The sequence below is a fragment of the Artibeus jamaicensis genome, unplaced genomic scaffold (assembly GCF_021234435.1).
Source record: "Artibeus jamaicensis isolate MK-2021 breed Jamaican fruit bat unplaced genomic scaffold, CSHL_Jam_final contig_233, whole genome shotgun sequence".
NCBI classification, from domain to species: domain Eukaryota; kingdom Metazoa; phylum Chordata; class Mammalia; order Chiroptera; family Phyllostomidae; genus Artibeus; species Artibeus jamaicensis.
Window position 1 is genome coordinate 24,280,782 of NW_026521486.1, and position 16,676 is coordinate 24,297,457.

Below are 16,676 nucleotides of genomic sequence, written 5' to 3' on the forward strand. Positions count from 1 at the left end.
GATTATCAATTTCATGAACTTTACCATGGTCTGGCTTTTATATCCTGAGGAGTCAGCAGGAAACAGGGTAGACATCATCCCACAGTATAATGCTTATATTCTACTGGGGCAGACAGATGACTAAAACAATGAAAAATTCAGATGTTGAAAGATTTATTTTAAGGTATAGATAATGTTAAAATTTCCTAATACAGATATGTAAATTCAGTTGTTGAAGATGATACATTTCTTTCCTGTAATAGACATTGCTACCAAATTTATGTCAACATACTTTCTGTTTTATTATTTTCCACAAGATTTTAATAAAAACAGATACTTAGGACATTTTTATAATTATATATAGATATCATAAGTAGTAATTTTCATATATCCAGAAAGGTCACTGACTTAGGTACCATAATTTTTACTATTCACATATCAAGCATATTTTTTCTATAGGAAGATTTGAATCTACCTGTCAGGTTTAAAAGAATTTTTTAGGCCACAAGGTAAAGAATACTGGCAATTTGGGGACCCAAATGTGGTTAGGGGTAAAATGAATAAACTGACATTAGATTCCAAGTTCATAAAAGGTCTTCTGTGTTCAAAAGCTGTAAGAAATGACTCTTCTAACTGCATGTGGAACCATAGCAGCATTAAAATGTCATGACAATGTTCTTTTCTTCTTCATCCTTATTAACTTGATTTTTTAAGCTTTTCAACTACTTGTATTAAGTCTAATAATCTCTAGTACTGTTGACTGTATTATGTAGAAAATACTCTGAATATGTTTGTCACTCTTTAATTTCATTATCAACATCTTTTCTTAACAGTTCTGATTGTTCTCTTTTAACCATGATAAAAATTCACAGTGGAATAATATCTATCCCAAACATCCATCCTCAATATGAGATCTAGAATGAATATTCTTACCATCCCAAACACTGGAGTTTCAAACAAAAATCTAAGCATAATTTAGTATCTAATAGTGGTGTTAATTACATTAGGAAATAGAAATGATCTCCTAAGATGAATTGTCAGTCTTTAAAAATGCATAAACATAGACCATGAATTTTTCACTGTAAGATGTCAACATAAAATAAGAATGTGAAACACACATGACTTCTTAATCCTGAGGAATTTCTTCCATTCTTTTGTAAAATTAGATTATGTACATGAAAACAATTAATATGGCATTCTTATAGTCTTTCTTGTATTTTTCACAAACATGCACACATATATAATTTGTGATAAGCTGAGGTAAAAGTTTTTTTAGCTATACTGCATCCAGTTCAGTAGGCATTGATGAGTGCAGCAGGAACTATGAAATGTTACAGACTCCATCAGTTTGTTCCCTTCCAGAAGACACACAGTTCCCCATTTACTCCCTTCATTCAGCCAGCACCTCAGCTGCCACAGAAATGTCAGAATAGCTTGCCTTAGCTTTCTGTTTCATTAGGATGAATGAGTGGCTTGAAGAATACAGGAATCTCAGAACCTGACAAAACATGCCAACTGAATTGTTTCACAGATATTACAATTCCACACTGAAGTGATTTGAGCCAGGAATTAAATGACCAATAACAAGAGAAAGGAGATGAAAATTTGCGTGGCTCTGCATGAACCTGGGTGCCCAGATCTTGAGATCCTTTGCCACTGAGCTGCATCTTCTTGGGATGTTTCCACAGGGAAAAGATCAACAGCAGGAAAGCTGTCAGGGGCATGGTAAAGGGTATGACACATACAATTGTAAATACAGTCATGTTCAAAGTGTGTGCAATGTCTTTCTATTTGATCTTCCAAGTGATGCTTCCTTCATATTCATTCGATTTGTTTTCCCCTGTGCTCACCACTGCAAGGTGACAAGCCAAGAAGACCAAAGTGCCTAACAGTATCCTGAGAACCACTCTTCTAGCTTTCCATTTTAGATGAAGAAAGGAAAGGATGGAGAAATTGTCTATCTTGAGCAAATAAAGTATGCTGAGGCTAACGGCAAACCAGAGGCTAAAATGGTTGCTTACTGTCCAGGCAATATAATAAATAGTTCTTACTTCTGAACTATAGGAATATGGATTAACACAGTTGCATACCAATTTAATAACATTACCCAGAGCAAACCAATTCTGGAGACCACCAGGGCAGTGAGAATTCGATCAGTGCAGGATGTCTTTTTTTCCTCAACCTGATCAGTGCCATTCACCAGGGCTATAAAGACACTGGCAAAATTTCCTAGAACAGATTCAGCTATTGCCAGGATAGAAAGAATGCTCGATAATCATCTTACCATGTCTAGAAAAAAAGGCCAAGTCTGATATCACTGGTCATGATTTCCTTAATATCCTGACCTTAAGTTCTATTTGCGACTGATCTTGAATGTATATAAAATTTTTGTTTTTTTCAAACTCTATTACCAGTGAAGCACCAGAGTATGCTAATGAAAGAGCACTATGCTTTTTTTATGAAAAACAGTGTTGTGCCCCAAGCAGCTCAGATTAGCTTCTATTCAAATTCTTTATGCCCTTATTTAGACTGGAATATTTCACAACTGATGTTGTGAAAGCTGAATTCTCATTTGCTCTCATGCAAATATAGATGTACTCTTTTTCATTGTTTTACAGTTTTCTTGTTTAACCTCTCTTCAACTTTGTCATTAGTAAAATTTAACAACCCAATGCATTGAATATACACTGAAGGATAAATTGTTCAATACAGCTTGGTCATTGATAGGATCATGATTACTATGAAATTTTTAAATTTTTTTATTTCATTCAGTGGGGTAATATTGGTTAATAAAATTGTGAAAGTTTCAAGTGTACAATTCTATAACACATCATCTGTAATATTGTATTGTGTGTTCACCACTCAAAATCAAGTTTCCATCTCCATTTATCCCTCCTTTTTGTGTTTCTGTTTTTAACGTCAGTTTTATGAAGAAAGAGTCTAAGGTTTTCTTGAGTACTTACCTCTGCATGGCCAATGTTCACTAAAATTTGGTTGCTAATAACTAACATTTAAGTATAATTTAATGTCTATAATCTCATAAGCACCCAAACATGTACACACACATTTGCACATTTCATGCATGGAAGGAATTTTTGTTCCATAATTTTCTGAATAAAACAATGAATCTTAGAGAAGTCATCTAAGTTGAAATCCATTTTATTTCATTCAGGCCTTTCAGCCTATTATTAATAGATGTTAAACATATCTCTCACATTAGGGCCTTGATGAAGCCCTTTTGTGTCTACTTAATATTTAAATATTAATTATTCAGTAAAAATTTTCAGAAATGTTATATTCTTTGGAAACTTCAAAAGAACATCTGGTTTTTATTGAAGAGTCTAGACTTCTCTATATACAAAAATTTAGTTTATTTTTTTGTTTAGTTTATTTCTGACTACTTAACATTTTATGATTAATAAATGTTAAGATCAGTTATTTTTTCAGTTTTTGTATATATTGTTTTAGAGAGTAAGCTAAGAACTGGACTGCCATAAAAGAATATTAAGATTCTCTGCTCTGTATATCTGTGATCTGGTACTCTCATTTAAAACCACTCTCTGTCACAATATAATCACCGGTAAAAAAATCAGGTAACCATGATAAGTTTTCTGGTGGTCTTTGTGAGGAGGAAGTATATTGTTTGAGTAGAGTGCTTTAATGTGCCTGTCTGATACACACAACAAGCACTGAGGATTTTTACCCATTTGATCTTGTATTATATGATGCTTCAAAGTTAACTTGGGAGAACTTCCACTTATTGTACAATGTAGGAGTAGAAAAAGATGAGATTTCCTGCTAAAGCAACCAAGAGGAATAAATTATCAAAATCATGTTTTCAATGCATCACAGAGTTGTGTAAGGAAGGAGGACCAGTGAAAGTCTAGTTAAGAGGGGAGTTTTTAGATGAACAGGTATATGATCTATTTATTTAACACAATCACTATCAAATCCCAGGAGGCTATTTTTGCAGAAAGTGCATACTATTCCTTAAATGTACATGGGAATGAAAGCACTCATAACAACTAAAAAGAATTTTTTTAAGAACAAAAGACAGAATACTGTAGTTAAAAATAATTGAATAAAAAAATTTCCAAAAAGAAAAAATCAATGCTTATTTATGTTTTAGATAACAAAAAGAAAAAGGCATATGAGGTTTATGTAGATGACTTATCAAAACCAATAAACAAATAAATACTTTGTAGGAAAAAAAGAACAAAACTGGAGGATTATAGTTTCTAATTCTAAAGCTTGCTACAAAGCTGTATTAATAAATGTGTACTACTTGATTAACCACAGACATATATATGAATGAAACACAATTGAAATTATGATATTAACACTCACCATTGTGGTTAGTTGATTTTTAAATCATTTTTTAATTTTTAAATTACAGTTGATATAATTTGACTAGTTTCATGTGTACACCTCAGTGATAAGACATTACATAACTTAGTGATCACCCCAATATATCTCACACGCATCTGACACCATACAGCTATTAAAGTATTATCTACTATATTCCCTATGGAGTACTTTCATCAAGTATTCTAACAACCAATTTGTACTTCCTAATCCTTTTTTACCTATCTCCCCAGCCCTCTCTTCTGACAATTGTCAAAATGTTCTCTGTATCTATGATTCTGTTTCTGTTCTGCTTCTGAATTTGATTTTTAGATTCAATTGTTAATAGATATGTATATATTGCCATTTTTGTTCACAGTTTTGATCTTTTATTCTTCTTCTTAAAAGAAGACCTTTGAACATTTCATATAATACTAGTTTAATGATGATGAACTCTTTTAGCTTTTTTGTTTTTTGGTCTGGGAAGCTCTGCATCTGTCATTTGATTCTAAATGATAGCTTTGGTAGATAGAGCAATGTTAGTTGTAGGCCCTTACTTTGCATCACCTTGAGTATTTCTTGGCAGTCTTTTCTGGCCTGCAAAGTTTTTGTTGAGAAGTCAGCTGACAGTCTTATGGAAGCTCCTTTGTAAGTAACTAACTGCTTTTCTCTTGCTGCTTTTAAGATTCTGTCTTTATCTTTAATCTTTTGCATTTTAATTATGTTGTGTCTTAGTGTGGGTCTCTTTCAGCTCATCTTGATTGGTACTCTCTGCACTTCTTGGACTTGTATGTCTGTTTTTCCACCAAGTTGGGGAGATTTTTCATCATTTTTTCAAATAGGTTTTCAGTTTTTACTACCTCTCTCCTCCTTGCATGCCTGTGATGCACATGTTGACATTGTCCCAGAAGCTTCTTACATTATTCTCAATAATTTTTATTTTTTTATTTTTGCTCTTCTAATTGGGTGTTTTGCTTCCTTAATTACAAATCACTGATTTGATTCCTAGCTTAATCTACTCTACTTCAATCCTCTATAATATATTCTTCATTTCAGTTAATGTAGCCTCATTTCTGACTGTTTTTTTTTAATATTTTTTATCTTTGTTTTTACATTTCCTATTTCCTGGCTGAAGTTTTCAATAAGTTTATTTTCTCTTTCCAAAGTTCATTGAGCATTTTTATGAGCATTTTGAACTCTGTGTCTAGTAGATTGCTTATCTCTTTTTTGTTTAGGGTTTTTTTCTGGAGTTTTATTCTGTTCTTTCATTTGGAATATGTTTCTTTGTCTCCTCATTTTCTCAGCTTCCCTGTGTTTGTTTCTATGTATTAGGTAGAGCTGCTATACCTGCGGGCTTAGTAGAGTGGTGTTGTGTAGTAGGTGTCCTGTAAGGTCCTGTATCACAGATCACCTGAGCTGGGCACAGCAGGTGTGCCCCCTTTGTGGGCTTTGTATTTCCTCCTGTTGTTGTTGAATCTTGATTGATTTTAGCACCTCAGTTGGAGAAATTTACCCTCAGACTGACTGGTGGCAAGGACTAGCTGTTACCATGTGGAGGATGAGATGTACAGGGTCTGACCCCCAAAACAGGACTTAATTCAGCAATCCTCTGGAGCCTGCTAAGTCTGCTCCTTGAGCGTGTCCCTTGTGGAGGAGATGGGTTAACTCAGACACTGGCCTGTAGTGTCCACAGCATCATGGATGAGACACAAGACAAATTCACACAGACCACTGAGTCCTATGGAAGAAAAGGAATGGCCTGGCCACTCTCTCAAGGGGACAGCGCACCAAGCCTTGCACAGACAGGCTTTTATTGGGTTCAATTAGCACAGGAATACAGGTAAAGTTCATTAATCATTGTCAGGCAGTAAGGATCAAACAATAGATAGCATACAAAGAACTACAAGGGCCTATTCTGAGTTAGAGTCTGTTAGCTAAAGGTCTTCAAAACTGGGAAACAAAGTCATTTTCTGCTCGGACCCTTATCATTTAATTGAGAGCATTCTTAACAAAGCAGGTTTCATAGGATTTATGTATTCTTTCTCAGGCCTGATCACCCTAGGGAACCCTCCCTTTCCAGCACAGGGCTGCCCCACCATCTGTCATTGTTTTAGACTTAAGTCAGACAGGGGAAGTAAGGCAGCCAAGAGATTAGGAGATTTCCTGCAGACAGAATGAGAACTCAGGCTATGTCAAAGGTGAGGGGCAAGAGTCCATCGCCCCCTTTTGCTATAGCCCCCCAAGTCCTTCCCTGGGGCCTCCACGTGATCATGCCTGTCTTAGATTGTTCCCCCCTTGGGGAATCTTACCTGTCATTGGCTAACAGGTCAAGGATTGGGGTCCAGTTATGGATGAAGTAAAAGGAGCAGAAGCAGTGCTCCTGCCAGGGAGATAAGCTTTGTCTCCTTAGTGGCTTATGGTCTGAAAGTCACTCACTCAGCCTTAGCCATGGGAGGGGGGCGGGGTGTGGGTTACAGCTTCTGAAACCAGGCAAGGCAATTCCTACTGGTTGGAACACAGGGTGGTGCTTTGACATAGTCTGAAGCTATCCATTGGGTATACTCGCTCTGTGGTCTCCTGGGAGGTACAGGCCAAACTCAGAAAATACCTGTGCTCTGTCCAGGACCACCTGGCATGAGCTGCAATATGATCTGCAGATGGCTGATACTATGAAGGGCTTGGAGGTGCCCAAGAGAGGTCAAACTGTGACCCAAGGATGACTTCAGCTAGTGCTGGTACTAGGGCCACTTAGCAACTGGTATGGAGTATACTGAGGCCAGATGCTGCTTATTTGAGAGATTTAAGGAAAGTATGAAGCATGAACCAAGAGACACTGTTTATAGGGAAAAGCCACGGACTTGAGTTGCGCCTGAAAGTTGGGTGGGGCGGGGTCTCAGGGAATCACCAGAATGGGGTAAACAGTGTTAGCCAGGTTGATGGAGACTCAGATATGGTGCCCAACAAAGAGCTCTGTAGAAGGAGGGCCCAATAAAGTAACAATAGCCTCTACCAGCACTTCTGTCTGGAAGACAGCTGCCTCTGCAGCTCTCACCCGAATGCCAGACTACTTGGTTGCTAGCCATATATCCCAGTGCCCCAGCACTGGAACTCAGAGTGAGTGAGTTCAACCAAGTCCACATGTGGGCCCTTTAATAGGGACATCTGGGATCCAGAAGCCCTCTGTCTCATTCAGCCATAATCTAATCTGGTTTTTACAACCAAAAGTTATGGAAATATCTCTTCCTGGCACTGGAACCCTGGGCTGGGGGTCCTAGTGTGAAGCTATGACCCCTCACCCTTAAGGAGGCCCATTGTGAGTCTCTATCCCTCTGACCAGTTTTGATGTGGCTTCTTCTTTATATCCTTAGTTGTAGGATTTCTGTTCAGCTAGATTTCACACAGTTTTGAATGACAGGTGTTCTGTAGTTTAGTTGTAATTTTGATGTGGTTGAGGGAGGATTAGAGTACTACATTTACCTATGCCAGTATCTTGATTGGAACCCTTAAAATTGGAATTGTAAAATTAATTTGAGCTATGCTGGGAACAAGAATAGACAAGGAATATGTAAGGTAAAATAATGAAATGTATTTTTGGCTTTCAAGAAAAAAAGAGAGTAATTTTGTTCTACAGTATTAAATCTTCTTGCTGTCTTTTATGTAATTGATGAGAGCTGAAATGTCAGTACGGTTATGATAGTTTAGCAGTCCTTCTTGGAGTCTGCCCCATACATGGTATATGGATCAGCAAAAGATTAGTACCAGTTCGAACTGAGTGAAGCTACCCTTGTCTTACCATTTTCTTTTTCAGATGTTCCCCTGAGATCCTGCTGCTCTTGGTACCCTGAACTCTGTACTCTGTTTCTTTAACCCAGTAAGTCTATAGGTTTTCTACTAAAACATTAGCCACCTTGCACAGTGCAAACTGGGGCCAGTGATAAAAACAGGAAACCCACTTCCTTCTGTCCCCTTCTTCCAAGTGTTGGCTCCTCCCCAATATCTGCTTCCTGGATCATTCTTCAGTACTTTCAAATAGTTGCTTTTTATATTTTGTCTAGTTTATAAATAATATTTGTTGAAATATTGGAGCTGTTTCATCATTACTCTAAATGAAATATGTTGTGTATACATTTTTACTACTTTTCATGTTTCCCTTTTACTTTTCCCCATTACTTCATGTAAGCCATTTGGTGATCATTAGTTTTACAGTATAGTCTATAGATTATAAACTATGGAGGAAGAATCATGATGCAAATAATGGACAAATGGCATTCAGAGATGATGGATTTGAATCAGGATAAAATTGGAAAAATGAGTATATTTTTAGACTTATGATTTTTGTGGTTGGAAATATGACCAAATGCTTTGACACAGACTACATAAATAGGTGGAGTCTAATGCCCCTACCCTTCAATGCAGATCATAGGCACTAAGTAACTAACTTCGTAGACTAAGTTGAAAGACTGATTCTTCCTGGGACATCTGCCTTTGAAAACTTGAGTTACAATGCTGGAGATACCATGTGGAGAACCAAATAAAAATAGAATTGAGATAACTAAGGTCTTCCATGTCCCAGCTATTCAGTCTTCCTAGCACAGGCACTTGGTGGAAACCTTCGAGATGTGCTCCAACCACTGTTTGATTGTAACCTTATAAGAGATTCAGAGCCCAACCACCCAACTCATTTCTGAATTCCTGACTTAGGCACCATGAGAGATCATGGTGATTACTGCTATTTTAAGACACTAAGTCTTGATGTGATTTTTCATGCAAAATAGACACTTAATTTGTGGGGGGTAGCTTCTTTTGTTAGATGGGAGCAGGGATGTTTTGTAAATTTTAAATGTAGAGTAAAACGTGAATGTTAGAGTGAAGAAGCAAACTATATTGGACAAATGTTATTATTTTTAGTCACTTCACAAATGAATCCTCGAGCCATGCTTTATTAGACCATTCATTTTAGAAAACTAAACTATTTTCCCAGCCTCCTGTGAAATTATGTAAGCCACTGAAATGGCTTTTTGATGTGCCGATTAGGCTAGGATGAGCCTCGGTCTCTAGAATTGCCTTTCTAGTGTGGTCCTGCACAAGACGTCCTACAAGAGAGAATCTCTCCGGACAGCTGAAGGGCAGACGTGAAGTGACAGCCACTTTGTACCATTCTCACACCTTTTCCATTCAAGTTATCATGGTTATGAAGTTATCATAGTTGAGGTACTGCTGGAAAGGGCTTTTCGGATATAATTGATGTCTCAAATCAGTTGATTTCATGTTAATCTGAAGGGAGGTTATGCTGGACAGGCCCAACTTAATCGTGTGGAAGTTCTGTAGGGAGGTACTGGGCCATCCTTGAGGTTGAGACTCCAAGCAGCAGAAGTAAACAGAAACCTGGAAAACATGTCTACATTTTTTCAGCACTCACTTTGTTGCTGATCTGCTGGTTTGACTCACTGACATAAAGCAGCAGCAGTGCCTACAACTGCTCTCCCTATACTCTGGATCCACTCTAGTTTTCATAACTCCTGGGCCAGCTGTGTACATTCAGTTTCACAACCAATGTCCTTGGCTTCTTCAGGACACCTTAGTCACCAAGGTCAGCAGCAATAAGGACAGACATTATCCAATCCATCCTTGTGGGGTTCTAGCTTATGCTTGTAGGGTTGCAGTCTACTCATGACCTTCTCTTCCCAATTGCCAAAATATTGGCTTCAGGTTCAAATATTACACAGCCTTGCAGAGAAAAACTAATCGGCCAGCCTCAACACTCATGTAAGATAACGTCCGGTAACAAGTCCTAGTGGTTCTACTTCTTTGGTTCAACTCTGACTGATAAGCACACATTGTGAGATCTGTCTCCATTGTATTAGGTATTGCTGTATTACCCCATGAACCTTGGCAGCTTAAAACAAGTATTTATTATCTCACCATTCCTGTGGGCCAGGAATCTGGGACAACTTAGCTACACGCCACTGGTTCAGGTTCTCTTACAGGCTGAAATCAAAAAATTAGCCAAGACTGCAGTCCTCTCAAGGTTCAAGTTGGAGGCCTTGAGGTTGGCTATTGATTCCAAGCCCTTGCACCTGGCTGTTGACAAACTTCAAGTATTCACTGGCTGTTGGCCATAAAACACATTTCTTGCTACATGGTCTTCTCCATGGACAGCTCATAATATGGCAGCTGGATTCCCTCAGAGCAAGAAAACAAAGAGCAAGAAAGGGTGCTCTGTTAGCTCGCTAGCACTACCATAACAAAATGCCATAGACTTGGTGGCTGAAAAAACAAACTGATCTTCTCATAATTCCAGCAACTAGAAGCCCAAGATCAAGGTGTCAGCAAGCTTGTTTTGCTGACCTGTCAGGCAGCAAGGCCTCTCTGTGGCTTGCAAATGGCCATCTTCTCATTGTGTCCTCACATGATTGAGCCTCTTTGTGTTGTCTGTGTTCTAATCTCTTCTTATAAAAACATCTATCATATCAGATTAGGCCCCACCCTAATGACACCATTTTAACTTAATTACCTCTAAAAAGCCATGTCTCTTAATGGTCACATTCTAAGTTACTGGAACTTAGGCCTTTGACATGTGAATATGGAGTGATGCCATTACTTAGCTGTTAATAAGCAAAATATGTATAATGTAATATAACACCCCTTCACGTTTGCTGTATTTTGTTCACTAGAAGCTACTAAGTCCAGTTCATAATCAAGATTACATGTTATATAAGAGCATGAAACCAGGAGGCACAATCATTAGAAGCCAATTTAAGGCTATCACACCAATTTGAGGCAGTGGGAACGAGACATTCACTTCCCCAGGCACCCTTGAAATTATATGTGGGAATGTGGCCGATGCTCTATCAAATAGAATCCTGTAGGCAAAGAAACAGGGGCCATACTGAACCCAATCTAGGAAAGAAGTGCCACCACACTGGTGAAATAATTATCAACTGTCTACATTGTCTGCAGGGCAGCCTGTTGGTTTTCTCTGCAATGGGGCATCAGTATAAACATCACTCTAGCAAACTGTAGTGATTTGTGGTATTGTGGATGATTTTAGAGCCTCGTGACCTCGTTCTGCGGCTATAGATTCTCCAAGTTACTCAGTCTTCTTTAACGTATTATCTAAAACAGACAGAGTTGTTTTGTTTCTTCATATAAGAACTCCAACTAAGAAAATACCATATTCACAACCATGTTTAGACCCTTTGGCCATGGTCAGACCAATGCCCTTGGTTGGGGTGTATGTGTATAAACACATGGTTGCCTGAACTCATTTTTTCACAGCTTTTCACACGTCCAGTAGCCCCACCCCTGTGTCCAGCATGCCACCTGCAGTTGCCAGCCAAGTTGGGAGACTGTTTTGATGAGTTGGGCCATCAATTCAGATCTCTATCAGTGGAGATCTGGAACTGCACATGTCAGTACTGGGGAGTTGTTGCCACTACAGTGTCCATAAGACTCCTTTGTTATCAACCCTATCGATCACTACTGCTGTCTCCAAAGAGGGCTTCTACTTATTCTTACTGTCTGCCTGTACCAGTACTACTCTCGGCATATCCAAAGCATTCTCCAAAGCATACCAGTGTACACTTGGTCTGTGTCAGCTGTGCTATTTAATCATATGTACACATGTCCTGTTTTAAAACTATAAATGAAGTCTTAAAAATAAATTAAAATGTGTATCTTACATTTCAAAATAATCCCATTTAGACATGTTTTTCACTTTGGTTTTATTTTGTTTTGAACTGTGTTTCATCTTAGTAAAGATCTATTCCTTTTAGTTTCATTAGTTTAGCTTTCTTTTTTTTTTTTTTCAGACACAACTGTGCTAGTCTTGAAGTTATTTTAACCATCTGTTCCTCTAAGTTTTGTATCTGTTAGAGACAAATAATAAATACTTTGAGGGGTGATAACTTTGAGGCTTTATTGAGAAAAATGCTTATCCCTAAATAAATGCCTTATACATATTATAAGCTCAAAAAAATGGGCTACTACCCTTAAAATAATATTACCTAAGGAGGAGTAATAATACAATTTCTTCTAATGTTGCCTGTTCATGATTGAAGAAAAATTATTTAACTCCTGCTTGTTCTATGAAAACCTAGGAAAAAAATGTCAGTTTCTATAAGTAACAAAGCTGTAATTTGATTACCTGTTTTTAAAAGTCTGATATTTTATCATTATCTTAGGTCACAGTGTATACCATAAAAATATTCAATACTGCATGCAAAAATGTTTACATTAACAAAGTATAACAGATATCAAAAGCTTATTAAGTAAATATGTTCAATGTTATTTTTGTTTTGCCATATACCCAGGGTAATTCCCTAGATATAAACTGTGGCAAAAACTTTTCTGAAAAGATGGATTAAATTTATGGAAAAAAGTATGTTTAAACCACCTTTTAAATATTTCCTGATAGAATGGCCCACAGAGTGGCCTTGATTTGAATCTTTACATCTTCCACTTTTATTTTCCTCAACAATATTACTATATCCATCCATACGATTTTAAAGACAGCCGCCCCTTTTAACGTTCTCTAGGTCAAAGTAAGGGAATGCCTCCTTATAACTGCAAGTGAAGCTATAAAGAAATGCTTACATAACTATACAAAAGAAAACCTGAAAAATAAAAACTAATTACAGCATTAAGAACACAGCCTACATGTTATAGGTTTCAGATCTTACTACAGTAATTTCACCTCTATTGGAAAAAAAGGAAAGAAGGGAAAAAAGGTGGGAGGGAGGAGGGAGAAAGGATTAAAATTAATATTGTTGGATTCTATAAACACAAATATTTTGCATCTGAGAAATTTTGCCTGTTGTTCCTCAATCAGGTCCCCCACCCACTCCAGGATTGCCCTTTTAAAGTTTTCCTAATTTAGGAGCAAAGTTTTCTGTAAATCACAGTAAGTGATAAGTACAGTTAATCAACAGTTCTTGAAGAACAATAGTTTATGATGTTTTCTGGTGACATTTAGCACATTGAAAATTGCATTGATTTTACTGTAACATTGCAAAATTATAAATACATTGTAAATTGTAATTTTTACAATTTACAATATAAAAATACGTATACATTATTTTCTAGACATACAGGGAAAATTCAATTCCAGGATATGTTTTAGAATATAAAAAGTCCAAAGAGAGAACATAGGAATAGATGTTTTTAACTCCCAAACATTAACGTACTTATTTTGTATTTCCCCTTTTAAGCTTACTAGTATTTTAAAGTGGAAATTATATTTGTATGGCCTGTCCATAGATGTTATGTAAAATGACCTGTATGGCATATATGTAAATAACAGTCTTGCACTACCACATGTTAAACTCTAAATGCTAATTATTATTAAGAGCTGCAGACAGGAAGGGGCGGAGCCGCAGGGGAGGAAGCCACCGTACACCGCGGTGCAGAGGGAGACCAGCCGCCGCTTAGTGTCCCCACCCTTCACCGGCCTGGCCACCGGTCAGGTCACCCTCGACGCCAAGCAGCGACACCATGGCCATCGCGGCGGCTCCGTCTTCCTTGGTCCTCGGGGTCTCGAGCCCGGCCGCGGCCCCCACCTCCTACGGGGTATTCTGCAAGGGGCTCTCCCGCACCCTGCTCGCCTTCTTCGAGCTAGCCTGGCAGCTGCGCACGAATTTCCCGTACTTCTACGTGGCAGGCTCGGTGATCCTCAACATCCGTTTGCAGGTACATTTTTAGAGCCGCGGCTAAGCTAACGGTCTGCGGGCGGCGCAATGGCGGACTCCCGGGCGGCCCGGTTGCGCAGCGGAGCGGAGCTGCGGTCGGGGCCTCGTCCGTCTCGCGAGAGTCCCCTCTGCGGCTGCGCGCACCGCTCTCAGCCCAGAGCCCGAGATGGTCGGAGAAATCCTGCTGTAACGAGAGAGGACCTCCGGGATTTTCCAGGAACAGTGAAGGATTTGATTAAAGCCCACGACGGTATTTAAGAAGCTGTGCGTCCTTAAAATTAGGACGAACGGGATGTTTTATAAAGAAGGGAGGCTACTACATTTTTCAGGAAAAAGATGTAAAATACAAGTTCGTGCTTGAGATTAAAATGAGATCATAAATTTCGGGAATATTGGATTGGATTGTAAACAAACTACTGAATGACTAAGAAGCTAAAGATCTTGAGGCTATGATGGGGAAGCCATATATTCATCACACAGGAAAAAACAGACCATCGGAAATTTTCAGTGGAAAAAAAAACCTACTGGAAAAGCATCCATCCTTCTAATACCAAACATTGTAAAATGCTGCAGGGTTTTGAACAGAGGTTTGGAGGAAAATGGACTCTATCTCAATGTTCCTGTGAGTAGCATGGTTCAAGACCGTGGTGCCAAAGAGAAGAAACTCCAGTTACAGCACAAAGCTTGGCTATTTAATGAATAACATTTAAATAATCATAATAATTTATGTAAATGTTGTGTATGGTCTTTTTCTTTTAAGAGAATACTTAATTATGGTTATAAACTAGAATGCAAATGTCAGCGTTGATGATGTAAAAGTATAGTTTTCAAGTGGGAATGTTAAAAGGAGGGGGAGGTAAATAGAATGGGAGTGGTGTCCTTGTAAAGGGGGAAGTTGAAAGATACAGTCTCAGTGGTGAGGAGAATGGTGTTTTGTTAGAGAGTAGCCATAGTCGCTAAAACAGCAATGTAACTATATTAATCGGGGAGGAGAGTGAAAGAGAACAGCAGGAAGCCAGTTAAGAAATGCCTTAAGACGGAGAGTCAGAGTCTCAAAGAGAAAAACAGACTACCTCGTGTGTTTGAATGTAGAGCTGAGATTTTTAGTGTTTCAGGGAGTCTGGATAGTGGTCTGCAAGTTTTTAAAAAATAAGAAAGCTGAGGGCGTTTTGAACCCCAGGAAACATTTTAAATTGTTAAAAGAAGTACACTGCATACCTCAACTGCAAATACTACTAGTCATAAAGTCAGTCATAGTTATGTGAACACCAAACACAGATAAAACATGATTATGGAATTTGGGGTGCTGGAGAGGAGAGGTGTGTGTCATGGGGGAGAATCAGAGAAAAAGCAGTATTGAACATGTTATTTAAAAACTGCAATAAGAAACAGCTAAGAGTTAAACGTGGTTGTCTGGAGAAAACAGAGATGGGTAGAGAAAAGGTAGAGGGTTGCTGTTGAAAATTGAAAATAGCCTGTCACCTCTGATTTTTATTTCAACACCAGTCTAACAGTATTATTTTGATTTCTCTTAACTGTCTATAGTTATTTGATTAGTTATTTCACTTAAGTGAAATTTATTTAAGTTAATTTTTAATGTAGTTGAAATGTATGCCATTGGCTAAGAGCCACCAGGGTGAAAGGATGGGGTTTTTAAGTTAGCAGACCCCTGTTAAAATGCAAGCTCTAGTTTGGTGATCTTAGGTGAGTCCATTCATCTGCCTCAGCCCCAGTTTCCTCAACTATTAAATATGGGTAAAGTAGCCACCTTGACCGGTCAGTCTGAGAATTAAAAATAAGCCTGCTTTAGTGCTCAATATATGCACAATAAATAGTATTTGTTGTAACAGTATCTCAATGTATGAATAAAACTTAAAACTTACTCATGGAATGCCTACGTTTCCAGTGGAGATTTTCAGTCCTTACGAAGATATGGAGGGTAGTAGCCCTAGGAGTGTGAGGAACAGCCTCCAAGAAGATTCTGGTGAGACCTTTGAGCTGAAAGGAGCTATTATCTACCAAGGTAAAGATTTATACTACTTGCAGTGTTCTATATTTTCACTAATTATGTCCAAGAGACAGACAACCATACTCTAGGGGTATAAAATAAGCAGCCCATCTGCTACCATGTCTGGATATTAGTCATTGTTCTTCCTGCCCTTCACTCCTCATCCCCAGCCACACTGTTGAGCACGTCCTTCTCTTTCTACTTAAATTTCCTTCTGTCCTACCCTTCCCTCCCCAGTCCACGGTTACTCTGCCCGAGTTTTAAGGCTAAGCTTCGATGTCACTATTTCCATTAAATTTTTCCCGGATACCTCTGACTAGATTAGAGAGTTTGTTTTACTCTGAGGGTTGTGTTAATGTCATAGGTTGCCCTATTTTTGCCTAATTATTCATTAATTATCAGATTTTTTAATATGAAGTAAGACATTTCTGAAATCTCCTTGGTAACTACGTATTGCTGTGCTAAGAGTACAGGAACTATGGTATTTTAGTCTAAAATGTCACAAATGTAATTTGATAGCAAGGGACTTTGGATGTTGGGCCTCACTATTCTCGAGATGCACTGCTGTCTCAGTTTGTAACATTAGAGAACGTGATTGCCATGAGTCCTGGTGTGGTCAGATATGAAGATGCTCCTCCCTTCCACCTTTTTTCTTCAGC

At 38.2% G+C, this 16,676-nt stretch overlaps 1 protein-coding gene and 1 pseudogene across 1 annotated transcript; one reads left to right on the plus strand and one right to left on the minus strand.

Annotated features, from left to right (window-relative positions):
- Nucleotides 1–1,470: 1,470 nt before the first annotated feature.
- On the minus strand, nucleotides 1,471–13,817 carry LOC119063455 (taste receptor type 2 member 50-like; annotated as a pseudogene).
- Nucleotides 13,683–14,742, plus strand: SMIM10L1 (small integral membrane protein 10 like 1). Its single transcript, XM_037164807.2, has one exon. It carries the CDS (start codon nucleotides 13,816–13,818, stop codon nucleotides 14,020–14,022), a length of 207 nt encoding a protein of 68 aa, XP_037020702.1. The 5' UTR covers nucleotides 13,683–13,815; the 3' UTR covers nucleotides 14,023–14,742.
- Nucleotides 14,743–16,676: the final 1,934 nt, after the last annotated feature.

Bases quoted from the DNA above. Each gene is read 5' to 3' on its own strand.
- SMIM10L1 (XM_037164807.2), top strand. From the start codon at position 13,816: ATGGCCATCGCGGCGGCTCCGTCTTCCTTGGTCCTCGGGGTCTCGAGC.